The 16,158-nt window shown below is 41.9% G+C and overlaps 1 protein-coding gene across 2 annotated transcripts in view; it reads right to left on the bottom strand.

Annotated features, from left to right (window-relative positions):
• Positions 1–254: 254 nt before the first annotated feature.
• The window catches only part of LOC114036843 (P2X purinoceptor 7-like), a 28,937-nt gene continuing 13,033 nt past the window's right edge, over positions 255–16,158 (bottom strand). For both annotated transcript variants that reach the window (XM_027853565.1, XM_027853566.1), the window contains 7 exons: positions 15,922–16,051; positions 13,564–13,727; positions 6,131–6,221; positions 4,659–4,724; positions 4,426–4,575; positions 1,620–1,721; positions 255–1,142 (listed from right to left, as the gene is read on the bottom strand). In XM_027853565.1, the coding sequence (XP_027709366.1) occupies positions 585–1,142; positions 1,620–1,721; positions 4,426–4,575; positions 4,659–4,724; positions 6,131–6,221; positions 13,564–13,727; positions 15,922–16,051 (1,261 nt within the window). In that variant the 3' untranslated portion in view covers positions 255–584. The remainder of the gene's footprint in view (positions 1,143–1,619; positions 1,722–4,425; positions 4,576–4,658; positions 4,725–6,130; positions 6,222–13,563; positions 13,728–15,921; positions 16,052–16,158) is intronic.

Below are 16,158 nucleotides of genomic sequence, written 5' to 3' on the forward strand. Positions count from 1 at the left end.
AAGAAGTCTAACATTCATTCACAGCTTTTGTTTAGTGCCTCATATGTTGGAATGTCTTAATGAGATAGATAATGATAACAGCCAGCATTTATATAGCATATTAAGGTTTGCAAAAAGCTTTACAAATATTATCTCATCTTATCCTCACAACAATCCTGGGAAGTAGGTGTCATTATTATTCTCATTTTGCAGGCAAGTAAACTGAGGTAGACAGAGGTTAAATGACTTGCCCAGATTCACACAGCTAGGAAAAATACACAAGGGCAGATTTAAACTTAGGTCTTTCTGACTTCAGGTCCAGAGTTCAATTCACTGCACCACCTAGCTACCATAGTATTCAAAGACAGACAAGGGGCTAAATAAGGCTGCCAAGACTGATAAGCTAGCAGGTATACAGAGACTAAGGGGTTTGCTTAGGGCCAAATAAGTAATTACCAAACTGTCAGAGCAGTGACTAGAACCTGGGTCTCCTAACCCTCAATCTATTGTTTTTCCTATTGGATGTTATGCATACAGAGCTTCAAGGCAGGAAAACAATATGTTTCCTTGTCTCAAAGTTTGTTGACTAATCTTAATGCAGACCTTTAGACATATAAATCTTTAAAAGAATGAGGGCTGAGAGATCCGCCTCTCCAGTTGTGTCTCTTAGAACTCCTGAAGCCAGCGTACTTTCCATCCTTCTTGGGAAATTGTTCCCGGATCTTCCACCGGCAGCAGCTGGGGAGGATAGCAAAGGTGGCCATGTCCTCAGAGCCAAAGCGCCAGTCAATGTAGCGCCTGTAGGCACAGTGACGGAGCTGGTCATTCAAGGCATCTGCATCCATCTCCAGCAAGGGCTCTTGGTAGAGCAAGATGAAGCGCAGGTTGTCCCTGGAGAGGACCAGCTCCTCAAAAACGACTGAGGTGGTGATGCAGGGACCCTCCATCTTGCGGCAGCAGAGCTCCTCTATGAACTTGCTGCTTTCTGGCAGTTGGGATGGGCGGCACTGTCCACAGCGGCACCACTCGGGCCTTTCTTGGGATTGAGAACTTGGCTCTTCATTAAGAACCTGCATTTCTTCTGGGGTTGCAGGACTGGGGCTGGAGTCAGGGCATGGTGGTGGGGACAGCTTGTCCAAGTCTTTGAAATCCTTTTGGGGTCTCTGCAAAAGACAAGGTTCCAGACTCATCCAAAATGACATATCCCCATCCAACTACTTACAGGAGTGAGGAACCTGTGGCCTCGAGGCCAGTTTGGATTCAGTCAAAGAGCCACCCTTGAGGACATAGAAAGCCACATGTGGCCTCGAGGCCGCAGGTTCCCTACTCCTGACTTAGGAGATGGGTCTCTGCATCTGTACTTCCTTAAGTGGTAATGGAGCTGAATTCCTCACCTGCCTCCTTACAGACACAAATCAATTTCATTTGATTAGAAAGCCATTTATTAAATTCAGAGTACCTTGCTAGATGCTAGAGAAGAAAAATGACAGGCGCCCTGCACTTCTTTGCAAAGGTGGAGGACTGTGGTGCTGAATACTTCATACAATGTCAGACTTTTCCAATATATTGTTCAGTTTTGCTCAACTGATTTCCCCCCTTTTTTTCATTCATGCACCATCAACCTAAGTGGTTTAACTTACTGGACTTTCTTCACCCTCTATATCTTGCAAACTTTCTTCTAGCGAATCTTGATTTATCATCCTAATGTTCGGCTCATCCACAAAAGAAACATACTTTAATGTCTAGAATAAAAAAAGGTTAAGAAAAAATGGTCTATTAATAATTATGAACACTCAGCAGATTGGGACTGACAGTGAAAAGAGCTCTATGTCCAGGACCTGAGGTTCTTAGTATGAACCCCATCTTTACCACCTATTAGCTAGTGACCTTGGACAAGTTACTTCACCTCTCCAGGCCTCACAGGGCCTCCAGTGCTTAGCACAGTGCCTGGAACATAGTAGGTGCTTAATAAATACTTAATACTTGTTAATTAAAACGAGAGTGTTGGATCTTTCTTCCATGAGAAGTCACTTTACAGTCATTGTCCAAGGGTATTTTATTCAGTCATTTTTTTAGTTGTATCTGACTCTTCATGACACCATTTGGGGTTTTCTTGGCAAAGACACTGGAGTGGTTTGCCATTTCCTTCTCCAGCTCATTTTACAGGTGAGGAAACTGAGGCAAACTGGGTGAAGTGACTTGCCCAGGGTCACCCAGCTAATAAGTGTCTGAGACCAGATTTGAACTCAGGAAGATGAGTCTTCCTGACTCTAGGCCCAGCATTTTATCCAACGCACTACCTAGTTATTCAAAGGCAAGTATTATCCTTGTTTCATCTCTCAAGATATTGAGACCCACCTGCAGCTTTAATAATGTCCATCAATTCAACTCCCAAATCCATCTATGAGTCAGAAATGGAACCCAGATACCTTGACTACCAATCTTAGACATTACCCATTAGAAGAATTTTCTGCATGTTTACTGCTTACAGCCTAAGTTGATCACGTCTAAGTATCATTTATAAACTTCTGAAATTATTTGCATTTCCTCAATTATTAATACTTTAAAATAAGAAAATGCCTGAAATTCTGTAATATAGCAAAATGAAATATTTAGAAATATCTGATTACCTCTTCCAAATCCCATACAATAATTTCATCCCAATTTCGGTTCTAAAAAACTGTTGGGTTTTTTTTTTTCATGAAGCTGGATGTTTATTTAAGGTTTTAGAAAGCTATATAATAGACAAGGAGTACTGCATTCAACCATGCCATAAAGGAAAGATATTTATATTCTTGAATTAAAAAAACAAAAACCCTGTGATGTTTTTGTAAACCCTAAATCCTTGAGATTTAATATCACATAGCACTTTATATAATACCCCAATATCAAGGCTACTTTCCTTCTACTCTGTATTTATCTAGTGTGTATTTATTTGTTTATATGTTATCTCACTATTTAGAAATTTAACTACTTGAGGGCAGGTACTATTTTTCCTTTTTCTTTGTGTAATGGGGGTTTGGTCTATGTCTAGACCACCAAAATGGGGTCATCTACATGGGAGATGCTGGGGGATCTGCTTCTGGAAGACAGGAGAACTGGTGCATGCATAGACATTCTGTGTTGGCCTACCTTGGGGTTGGGAGCAGTCTTTTTCCAGCATCCTCATAGCTGGAACTGTCTGTGTCTTTAAAACAACCTGACTGAGCACATTTAGGCTTTTCCTGCATTTGCATTTACATCTAAGGATGAAGGACTTCTTCACTCATAACAGGTGACACCATTCAGTAACGAGAGAGGATCTGAGGGCCACCTCCCTCACATTTCCCATAGGCCACACAGCTCCGAGAAACAGACCTGAGTTTTTTTTTTTTCCCCTCTTGTGGTCCTTTTCAGTTTTGGATAGAGCAAATAACCTAGGAGTTCAAGCAATTGGGATCCAGGAGTCCAGGAATTCAGGCCTTGTGTTACAGCCAGTCTAGCAGTGAAGCCCTAAGAAACAAGGGTCTAGGATGCTAGCTCAGTAGGGTTTTGATCCTGAACAGTTGAACAATTGTGAGCCTAATCTCCTCTGTTCCCCACACGGTATCAAGGCCCAACTGTTGTAAGAAATGTTTGTCTGTATATTCTGTATAACTTTGAAGTAAATATTCCCCTGATATTTAGTGTTTAAACAGAATCAGGGGGCTAGTCATTGGGTCCCCAAAATGAAGAACGTAATTGGTGAAGGCTTAAGCCAGCCTTAGAGAACAGAGACTCCCCAACCTTTTCAGGATACCTGAGAACCCTGAGGCTTGGAGGGCGTAATAGAACTGGCCTTCGGAGAGTAGGACTAAGTAAGGCAAACCAAGTTACAATCTATTTGTAACCCCAGCACTTAGCCCACTGCCTAGCACATAGTAGGTGCTTAATGAAGACTTGGTCTGGGATCTCATCAACATGTATAACATGAAGCCTAAAGAAGGAGGGCTGAATTCTTCAGTTGCTGTTTTGCCGCTTCAATCCAACATGGCGGATTCCCTACTCTGAGAGCCCCCCTCTTGGCCAAATTATCAAGCTTATTTTCCTTATCCTTCTGCTTCCCATTTTTGTCTGGAGTGACCTTATAAACAATGGTATAGCCTGAGAAGACTTTGGGACAAGGTTAGGAGAGTAGTCTGTGAGTAAAGAACAGCAAAGTTCAGCAGCACATAGTGGATCAGACCCAGGATGCTGGTGTCCTTTATGAGGTAAAAATCCTCCTCTGATGCTTACCAGCTTTGTAACCTTGGACAAGTTACTTAACTTTCCCAGCCTTCAGTTTCTCATCTGTAAAATAAAGCAGCTGGACTACATGAACTGTGAGGTCACTTCTAGGTCTTGACCCATGAGCCTCTGGTTCCAACTGACTTTTTTTAAATCACAGCAGGTTTCTGGCATTAAGTTGAGGAAGACAGCAGCTCTTACCGATTTAGGTTGGCCAATGATTTCATATTTCTTTTCGTAGTAGTATTCATTGACAGAACAGGGCTCACAGACCTTACACCAGGAATAAAACCGAGATCGACAACAGTTCTTTGCGTACACCTGAATCAGAAAGTCAATCAACACCGTGGCCTAAGGGGAGAAAAAAGAAAAAAAAAAGATTAGAACTCTTGAGCCAAAAAGGTTTCAGAAATATAGAAAATAAAATTGCTTACCAAACCAAAGTAGGAGATAGTGGAGCCCAGGTACACGATCAGCTGGATAATGTCAAACTTTCCTCCCTGAAATAAAGTGGAAAAGGTTATTTAAAATTCAGGATGGAAGAGCCTGGGCCCAAACATCACAATTTCCCTTGATGGAATGTCATGGGGACACCCATTGAATGGCAGAAATTGGCAGAGCCATTACAGCGCTCGTGGGAAATGTCACAATAAGGTTAAGTTGACAGACAGGCTGAGAGTGACTGAAAGGTTTCAAGGGGTCTGATTTGCATTTGATTTGCATATACCTTGTTCCCATGATTCAGCTTGGATCTATTTGGGCCTGGAGGAATCTCTGATCTTAGAAGTTCCTTCTGGAGACAACCAATTGAAGGAAAGGCTAGCGCTGAATCATTTTTCCTCTAGAAAGTGAGACTTTTGAACCAGCCACCCCACCACAGATCTGCAGGGTTGTCTTGGCTGGTACCAGCTAGCAAGCATAGCACAAATTCCTCCCCATGTGTCTTTGTCATCCTGTTGCCTATGTACAGATATAATGGGCTCTTGCTTTGGACATCAGGCATGAGCCTCAGTTTCCTTCCCTCTAAAATGAGAAAAATACTATTGCAATTTCTGCCTTTCAGGGTTGTTGTTAATACTTTGCACACCATATAATCACTATGTGAATGAGTTAAATAGACTGATTCTGGATGAGGGAATTCCATTTTGCTTATCTGCAACTCTGCTTCCAGAGTAGCCTGGGGACATTAGCCAGGATGTGTCAGTGGCAGGATTTGAAACCAGGTATCCCGGACTCTGAGGACTCCTTAGCTACTATGCCACACAGCCTTGTATGAACATTGTTAGCATCATCATTATTATTATTCAATAATTATAACATGCTGGCAAACTTAACAACCACCAGCAGAATTTTCATAAATTCAGATGTTAATTAGGCATTGTAGCACGTGCCTGTAGTCCTGGGTGCGGGGGAGACTGAGGCTGGTGGATCAATTGAGTTTGGGGATTCTGTGCTTCCAAAGGGCCAAACTGATGAAGTGTCCATTCTAAGTCTGATGCTCATATGGTGTCACCAGGCCACTTAAGGAGGGGGCAAACCAGCCTAGCTAGGGAAAATGGAGCAGGTTAAAGTTTCCAAGCTGCACCTCCATCCTCGGAAAGATAAGGTGAATCGGTCTCAAACAAGCAAACAAATGAATAAATTAGTAGACAAACAAAAATGAATAGACAAATAAAGAGATAAATAAACAAAGAAATGCATAAATAAATGATCATCCAAATGTTAGCATTCCCTTGTAGTCTTTCCTGTAATTATTAATTATAAAGCATAAGGTTGTTTCTTTCCCAGTTTAATTGCATGAGAGCTAGCTTGTGATTACTGAGTCAGAAAAGCTCTGATTGGTTCTACACACAAGCAGAGAAGGTAAGGGGATGGGTGGGCGTGGGGGAGAGCAGGCAATACTTACCGTGCCAAAAACCAGAATGTCAAATCGGATCCCGACAGCTTTTATGAGAGTCCGTTTTTCTCTACCCTCTTCCATATAGTATTTGGCATATCTATAAGAGGGAATGAATCCGCAGTTAGAAGTCTCTGGGGATGCTGTCAAGGGAAGAAAAATAAATAAAAACAAAGAAGCAAATGTCCTTCCTTGTGCTGAGATAAGACTAGGACCTTGAATCTCAATGGATCTGGATGATGGGGTAGGATCACACCCAGGTTGGCAAAGAAACTGGACCTTATGGGCATAGTATAGAAAACTGGATCTGACTGAGAAATTTGGAGCTGGAAGAGATCTTAGAGCCTCCTTCATTTTGGAGATGAGGAAACTGAGGCATTAAGTGATCAAGTGCCTTGCCCAGGGTCACATAGCTAGGACATGTCTAAAGCAGGATTTGAACCTATACTTTAGCTGCCTTCTTCCTCCATCCTTATGGGACCCCTTCTTTCATTGGCGAGTTCCTCCCAGAATCTCCATTTTGAGGAAGCCATGTTTCTTTTTCCTGGCTGCTACACTGCGGCCCCCAATGCAGATACCTCCCCCATATCCCTTTTATGTGTGGTCTTCACCCATTAGAATATAAGGTCCTTAAGAGAAGAGTTGTCTCTTCCCCAGTACTCAGCACAGTGCCTGGCATATACTAAGTACTTAATAAATGCTTTTTGACTTGGCTTCCATCGCTCTATCCACTCTGCCACTCCATGCCGCTAAAATAAAGGAGAGGGGTCTGAAGAAAGGGTAAGTGGTGCTTGCATGCATTTGGGGCCAGTCTCTAAGGTCACATAAGTCCTTGTACTGATGAACAATGTTGGGTTGGGATTGACCCAACTCCCTTAGTAAGCCAGTCACCAAAGTGTTTAAAAAAACTGTGCCCAGTTCTTTCGTTCTAAAATGTCCAAGTCATTTTGCACTCTGGGAGGCCCTGCCTTCAAGAGGGAGTGAGAGGTAATGCCTGCTGGTCCATTTTCTAGTGTGGCTTTGTTCTTCAGGCCTAAGACTCCAATACGAACCCAAGAATTGCTCTCAGGGCTAAGTTAGGGTAGGATAGGGTAGGAAGCATCCCCATGTCCCCGTCTCTACTAATCCAAGATCAATACAGTTCATCAATTACACAGTGAGTAGCTGCTTTCTAATTTGGCATTAAAATGAACAAATCGCCAGCTCTAGGTCATTAAAACCTTTATGAGTACAACCAGAGAATAGCGACGTTTAAAATCAAACTCCAGCAGTCCTATTACTTCTTGGGATGTAATGGCATTGCCTTCTAGGCTATCATTAAAGGCTTAGAACACTAAGAGAGCTCGTCCTTGCATACCAATAATTGGAGGTGGCGTAGGTCCCAGCATATGGAGCAGGGACACAGGAACAGAAGAAGTCAGCAGTTCTCAAGCATTTACTAAATGCTTACTACGTATCAGGCCCTGCCAAATGTACAAATGACCCTCCTCTGCTGTCTTTGCTAAAACCTGAGAGTTCTAGTCTTTTGAAATGGATGATTAATAAAGCTTGAATTGTATGGCACAGAAGGTCAACCCTACTCCCTCCACCCCCAATCTTTGTCCCCTTTGTGCGTTTCTTCTTTTAGAACTGATGTAAGGGGCAGCTAGGTGGCACAGTGGATAGAGTACCAGCCCTGAAGTCAGGAGGACCTGAGTTCAAATGTGACCTCAGACCAAACACTTGATACTTACTAGCTGTGTGACCCTGGGTAAGTCACTTAACCCCAATTGCCTAATTAAAAAAAAAAAAAAGAACTGACATAGTAGGAAGAGTGCTTGATTTGGAGCCGGTAGGGATCTAGGTTTAAATCATACCTCTTGGCCTTACTAGTCGTTGTGGCCACGCGCAAGTCACAGCTGCTCTGAACCTCAGTTTTCTCATCTGTGTACTAGGATATAATAATAGCACCCAACTCATAGGGTTGTTGGTGATGATCAGAAGAGATTACAAGTAGAAAAGCTCACATTTGTTTATCACTTTGAGGTCTCCAAAGAGCTTTACCACTATTACCTCATTTGATTGGGAAGTAGGCACTATAGTTATCCACATTTTCTTTTTCTTTTTAATTTAATTTAATTTTTTGTGAGGCAATTGGGGTTAAGTGACTTGCCCAGGGTCACACAGCTAGCATCAAGTGACTGAGGCCGGATTTGAACTGAGGTCCTCCTGACTCCAGGGTTGGTGCTCTATCCACTGCACCACCTAGCTGCCCCCAGTTACCCCCATTTTACAGAGGAGGAAACTGAGGTACACAGAGGTAAAGTGACTTGCCCAGTGTTTTATATATAGTAAGTGTCTGATGCTGGATTTGAACTCAGGTCTTTCTGACTCCTAGTTCAGCCCTTTAGCCATTGAGCCGCTGTTACTTTTGTTCTTTTATTTCCTAGAACTTGAGCATAGCTATTTAATAAATGCTTGCTAAATTAAAGTAAGATTTAAATGTTATTGTTTTATTATAAATATTAGATGTTATTATATTAAACATGTGGGGAGAAGATGATTAAGAATACGCCCTCTGTTATTATAAAGCCTAAGTATTTTGATATATGCAAGGTCCCCCAAAAGTCTGAGGGCAGTTTGAAGCTATTGAAGGTCAAAACTTCCATTTTGAAGATAGAATGGAAAGAAATGAACTTAGCGTGCAGTCCAAAAAGGAGTCACTTGATAATTACAATGGGTACTACAAGAAAAATGTTCACATTTGAATAATCATTTAATTATTTGTTTATTTAAGTTATTAAAACTTAAAACTGTGCTAAGACTTTTGGGACACTGTGTGTGTGTTTATCATACTTATTCAATTCTTTCAGTTGTGTCCGACTCTTTGTGACCCCATTTGGGGTTTTCTTGGCAGAGATACTGGAGTGGTTTGCCATTTCCTTCTCCAGCTCATTTTGCAGATGAGGAAACTGAGGCGAACAAGGTTAAGTGACTTGTTTAGGGTCACACAGGTAGGAAGTATCTGAGGCTGGGTTTGAACTCTAGAAGATGAATCTTCCTGATTCCAAGGCCAGCACTCTGTCTACTGCCACTTCCTGCCTATCCTATATATGACTTGCTTTGTATATATTTGCTTGCATGTTGTTTCCCCCACTAGACTGTAAGCTCCTTGAGGGTAGGGACTGTCTTTTGCCTCTTTTGTATCCCCAGAGCTTAGCATAGTGCCTGGCACATAGTAGGCACTTACTAAATGTTCGTTGAATTGAATTGGATTCTTCTCTAAATGGAACTCCATTTACACCAAATAAAGACACCTTTCCATCAGGTGTCTACACCTGAACAGCCTTTAGGTAAATAAATATACCCCACACAAGTCAACAACTGAACAAGTAATTGTTGAGTGTCCACTACTGGGTGAGGCTTTTAAGTTTGGGGTAGTTCATGAGGACAGAGGGGAGGAAATAGAATTCTAGAGCTGATGAGTACCAGAGAGATTACTGGATTGGGAGCAATTAGTTAACATTGGTCCAACACCCATGAGGAGACCACAGAGGTCAAATGATTTCGCCAAGACCATACAGGAGGCAAGGGACTAAGCTAGTCTCAAACTCAGCTACTCAGACTACACATCTATCGTTCTTTCCATTATACTACATTGTCTCCTCGTAAGATGTGTCCATTTTACAGATGAAAAGAGTGAGGATGCCAAAAGAGGAAGGGTCTTTTTTAAGAGTTAGTAGCAGAAACAGGACTAGTAATCAAGAAATCAATCAACCAAATGGTATTCATGAAGCACCTACTATGTACCGGGCACTGAGTTAGGGACTGGAGACCCCAGACATAATCAGTCAATCAACAAGCATTTATTAGATGCCTACCATGAGCCAGACACTTTGCTAGGCATTGCGGATAAAATGCAATGAATGAAATGATTCTTTCTCTCAAGGAGCTTACGTTCTAACTAGGTCTCTTGGCTTCTAGTCTACCATTCTGATATGGGGCATGACCTCAAAACAACACAGGAAATAATGAATATTTGCAGGAGGAAATGATAAACCACTCTAGTATCTTTGCTAAGAAAACCCCAAATGGGATCATGAAGAATTGAGGACACAGCTGAAACAACTGAACAACTCTTTGAAAAAGTCCCATGCAGGACTTAGATCATCCCAATACCAAGCCCTAACCTACTTCAATGGGAAAAAAAAAAAAGTTTCCAGGAAAACTTACTCGGCTCTGAAATACTTGGAGTTTCATGATGGCAGAGCAAACCTTGAATGTTCCTTTGGTCTCCACCACTCCAACCTTCATGATACCTCTGAGGAAGTGGTCCTTCATTACTTTAGGAGGAGAAATAGCTTTCCTCTCTCTGTATCTCTGTCTCTTTCTCTTTCTTCTTTTCTCTCTGCCTTCCTGTCTTTGAAGCATGTGTGGCAGGTAGCTCTCTCTCTCTCTCTCTCTCTCTCTGTGTCTCTCTCTGTCTCTGTCACTTTATCTCTGTCTCTCTCTGTCTCTCTCCCTCTGTCTCTATCTCTATCTCTCTTTCAGACTTCCCATGAGGGATGGGGCATGGATACCTCCCTCATCCCAGCAGAAATGGCCACTGCTCACTCCTGGCTGCTAAAGTGAGGGCTCCCCTAAACAACCTTGAGCCAGGGCCTCTGGTTTCCTTTCCTCATTTTTCATTCTTTTCCTGAGCATGGATGACTTAACAGTGATCCTAAGATGGATCTTGCAAGTTTGAAAAGTCAAGTCCTGTGCTCCTCAGTCTATGCTGGTTGTGCTATAATAAGTGCTCCCTGGAGCTACCATAGTGCTTCTCAGAGAAAACGAACATGATACACTTTGTATATTGAGTATCTTTCTATTCCTTTTGGGGACTACCCTATATATGAGCCACATCTGAGTGTGGGAGTATAAAGAGCCAGAGAATGTTTTAAAAAAAGAACTAGATCTCTCCCTTTGGGTACCGGGCTCCCCTGGGACTGAACACAGCTTTTCCGCATGAGCCCAGAGCTGAGAGGGGTCTTTAATGGAAGAGTGAGAGAGTGAGCACCCCTTGGCCCAATACCTCTTCTAGACTCAGGCACACAGGCTTTGGGTCAGTGCTGACATGAAGTCCCACTTCTGCTGTTCAAAGGATTTGAACTAGACTTCTTCAGTGTATTTCTGGGCTCATTATCACTTCTTAAAGTCTCTCATCAAACCATCTGCTCTTACCGCCAGCCATCCACAGACAAGTGAGGCAGAGAAGATTGGTTCCAAGGGTGTGCTCAGAGCCAGCATTATTAAATTTTCAGAGTGAGTGTTTACACCTCAGACATTAGCAAATGCTGCAAATGATGGCTTGAAGTTACTGTTTTATCGATTAGCTAGACTTAAAAAAGTGATGAAGAAAATTTTAATATTATAAATTAAACTTAAAATGTGTTGAGCATGCTTTCTAAAAATATTTACCAGCACACTCCTGGTTGGTCTGGGGGAACAAAGTTCACAGATGCTGCTGGGCCCAGGGGAGCTGGAGTTAGGTGGCTTGCCCAAGGTTACACAGCTAGTAAATGTCTGAGGCTGGATTTGAACTCATGAAGAGGAGTCCTCCTCTGCAACTTATCGGACCCTTTCAGCTCTGGACCCATGATTGCAGATCAGGTGGGAAAAAGAGTCAAGCTCCTTTACCTCAAACTCTGCCTTTTATTACATGCTTAGTGTGGATCCAAGGAAAATGACTTAAAGAAAGCTTTGGTGCGACTTATGACCAAGGAAGGGCAGCTAGGTGGTGCAATGAATAGAGTGCTGGGCCTGGAGTCTAGAAGACCTGAGTTCAAATGCAGCCTCAATCACTTATTAGCTGTGGGACACTGAGCAAGTCACTTTACTTCTGTTGGCCTCAGTTTTCTCACCTGTAAAATGGGTATAATAACAGTACCCACTTTGCAGGATTGTGGAAAGGATCAAATTAGATAATATTGTAAAAGGTGCTTAGCACAGTGCCTGGCACATAGTAGGCACTCTATATTAAACAAATGTTTATTCCCTTCTCTTTTCCCAAAAGGGAGTTGGAAGGTGCTTAATATACAGGATAGATCAGGTGCAGGTAAGCAATTTATTTCCTTTACTACACAAGAAATACTTAAAAATGCAAAAGATTCTAAAATTTTCATTGACAAAAACTTAAATTAAGTTACTTGTAATATATTATAATATAATTATGTCCATAATTATATATTATAATATGTTCTAATTATATATCATAATTATATTGTTATTATAATATTATACTCTTCCAGGAGGCTGATATTTAAAACATTACAACCATAGTTAGTAGTTATATAGAATTTAAGGTTTTCAAAGGACTTTACATATATTAACTTATTTGATTCTCCTAACAACCCCATGAGATAAGTGCTATTATTGTGCCCATTTTACAGGTGAAGAAACTGAGGCTTGGAGAGGTTAAGCAACTTGTGCAGGGTCACACAGCTGGTAAGTATCTGAGGCTCTACTTGAAATGAGGTCTTCTAGACTCCAAATTCTGGACTCCATCAACAGAGCCATTACTGGTATTAAACGACATTATTGTTACATGCGATGCCACTAGATGGCAGAGCGGATAGAGTGCGGGTTAGGAAGACTCATCTTCTTGAGTTCAAATCTGGCCTCAGACTCTTCCTAGCTGTGTGACCCTGCCTCAGTTTCCTCATCAGTAAAATGAGCTGGAGAAGGAATTGGCAAACCATTCCAGTACCTTTGCCAAGAAAACATCAACTGGGGTCAGGAAGAGTCAGGCGGAACTCAAACAACTGACCAATAGCAATGCATTACAACACGAGAAAATGCATTACAACTCTTTCGAACACTGTAACGAGTGTTGTAATGTGTGTGAGAGATTGCTGGATCAATCAGCATTTTACCTGCTTCTTCACTGTTTCATCAACTCCCTCCTGGTTCATGCTTTTTGGCAAGCCAGAAGACTCCAAGAAAAAAGAAAGAGGGAGAAAGAAGGAGATAGGGACTCCTAGAGAGCAGAAATTCTTAAACTGGTGAAGAATCCCAACCACGCTCATGGTTGGGGGTAAGGGAGACCCAAAGGACCATCCAAGGTTGGCTGGGTTTTTCCAAAGTGCCTGGTCTTCAGAGCTGAGCACATTTTTCAGAAAGTGGCCAAGCCATCAGTTCAGCACTCCATAAGGAATGCCCCAGGTGGAAGAGAGCAGGGGGCCTGCTGGGCACCCCCATCGAACATGCTCCATGCCTCCTACACCAGCAGTTAGGTATTTTGCTAACATATTTCCATCCCTCCACCACCCCCTACTCTCAATGCATCAGGTTAGTTTGGAAAAAAGTTAGATAGATACAAGACCATGGAACTGAGGCAATTCCTGCCCTAGAGGGTAAATCTCTTCAATGTTACTTGAAGGGCTGAGCTGGCTCCTGGTTCGTGATGCACTGATTTTATGTACCTGAAGGATTCTGATAAAACTGAAGCCATCCAGCTACTCTCTGGATGCAAAGACTTCTTGCTTATCTTGTTGTCCAGGCGACGGAAACTGTATTTGGGGCTGCAGGAATGGAACCAGGCATCTAGGTCACAGTCCCAGTAGATCTCAATGCCCACAATTCCACCCTGGAAAAGGGAAACAGAAACTTACATGAAGGACTGCACCACAATGAAGGCAGATATTTTTTTTTTTCTTTTGGTGAGACAACTGGGGCTAAGTGACTTGCCCAGAGTCACATAGCTAGTGAATGTTATGTGTCTGAGGTTGGATTTGAACTCAGGTCTTCCTGACTTCAGTGCCACCTAGCTGCCCCTGCAGGTGAATCTTTTGCTTTAGCCAAACCGTCTTCACTTTCCCAGCATCACACCCAGCATGTTTCTACACCTTTGCTCAGGCTATTGTCTTCAACTAGGAGGCCTTCTTTCTAATCAATCAACAAACAGTTATTAAGCACCTACTATATTCCAGCTCTGGGTTAGGGTCTAGAGGTACTAACACAAAGAATGAAATGAGCCCTGCCCTCAAGGAGCTTACATTCCATTGGGAAAGTTAATAAGTAACATGCATACTGTAATACAGAATAAGTATATACCAAACAATTACAAAATCATTCCAAAGGGGATAGGGAGGGAGGGCACTAGCAGCTGGAGGGGAAGAGGAAAGTGTTGATGTAGAAGGTGGTTCTTGAGCTGTGTCCTGAAGGAAGAAGGAATCTATCAGTAATTAATAAGCATTTATTAAGCACCTACTATTAAGTAGGTCCTGTTCTAAGTGCTGGGAATAGAAATAAAAAGCAAAAATAGTCCTGCCTTCTAGGAGCTTTTATCTTAATGAGTTTACATAAATAGGTACATACTAACAAGTTAAATAACAGCCTAATGGCTAACATTTAGGTAGCACTTTAAGGTCTAGAAAGTGATATAGATAGATATAGATGGATATATGTATAGAGAGAAAGAAACAGACAGAGAAAGAGACAGACACATAGATGGAGAGTAAGAGAGAGAGAGAGAGAGAGAGAGAGAGAGAGAGAGAGAGAGAGAATCATTTGATCCAAAGTAGATGGAAAGTCATCTTGGAGGAGAAGGTAAGGAGGTAGAGATGAGGAATGAGTGTATCCCAGGCATGGGGGACAGCTAGTGCAAAGATATGGTGATGAGTGATGGAGTGTTGTATGTGAAAAACAGAGAAAAGACCAGTTTGTCTGGATCTTAAAATGAAAAAAAAAAATGATGTTTATTTAATGAGACTGAAAAGATAAAACTGGGCCTGATGGTGAAGGCCTTTAAAAACTAAATGGAGGAGTTTATATTTTATCCTAGCAGTCTGAATCCTATCTTTCCTGACTCATTTGAAATCCCTCTTCTTCCATGAAACATTCCTTGACAACCTTGACAAAAAAGTTCTTTTTCTTTCCTGTGGACTCCTCTAACACTTGTCAGCTCTGTTCATTTAGTATTGTCATATACTATATTATTATACTAATATTATTAGTTAAGTACACATGAATGAATGAATAAATAAAAATAATTTATTGAACACTATTTGTATATACAAAAGTGAAATGAACTCTGCCCTTGAGGAGCTTACATTCTAATGGGGAGACAACACATGAAGAGGTGTGGTGACCTGGAAGGAGTGTTATTACCTGGGAAGTCACAAAGATACTAAGTGGGACCATAAAGCCATCCGTTGATGTACATTTTCCTAGAGGCAATGTTAGGGGGTGGGGTGGGGGGTGTTGACTATAGTTTTGGAGCAAGAGATAGAAGGGGAGAGAGATAAAGGACAATGGGTATGAATGGGGGTAGTAAGGCAGACCGTGGGTGACCATTAATTCTTTCTCCCAGGGGATTATCTCAGTAGTCCTTGGAGGCTTGTGGTAAGGGCTACATAAGTATATACAGAATGAATATGTTGAATAAATTATAAATCTCTATATGGCAGTGACAACGGGCCCTAGCAGTGGAGAGGATTAGACTTCATATCAAAGGCAGTGTTTCAGTTACATCTGGAAGAAGTTAGGAATCCTTCAAAGTAGACGTGAGGAAGGAGTGTGTTCCATACTAGTGGGGTATGGGCAGTCCATGTTCTTAATTATAAGGGCAACTAGGCCTTTGCCAAAGGGCTTGTGGAATACCCATACTGCTTACATTTACCTAGAAGGATTAGCGGAGGTACCATCTGGACATGGTATCCCAGTAATCTGGTCCCTTTTGGATATTCCCAACTTATATGGTGGTTGCTACTGCCTATCTATTCCCCTCCAAACTCTGATGTCTGGGAAGATACTCTTCATAGCAAAATGGCCCTACTTACATGGACGGCCACAGATGAAAAACTTTCTCCTGTTTCCTGTAAGATATCTCCTAGCCGGAAAATTGGACACCCTGGATCTTTGGTCTTGTGAAAGTTACAGGAAATGTTGATTCCTGGCAGGATATTTCTTCTGCAAAAGCAAAAAACAAGTGACAAAGTCATCTTTATGGAAAAGTTGTACCCACTTTGTCTTTAGGATGGAGCCAGGAATTGGGTCCATTTATCTATTGTAGTTGG

The sequence above is a fragment of the Vombatus ursinus genome, unplaced genomic scaffold (assembly GCF_900497805.2).
Source record: "Vombatus ursinus unplaced genomic scaffold, bare-nosed wombat genome assembly UNPS02009994.1, whole genome shotgun sequence".
Lineage (NCBI taxonomy): Eukaryota > Metazoa > Chordata > Mammalia > Diprotodontia > Vombatidae > Vombatus > Vombatus ursinus.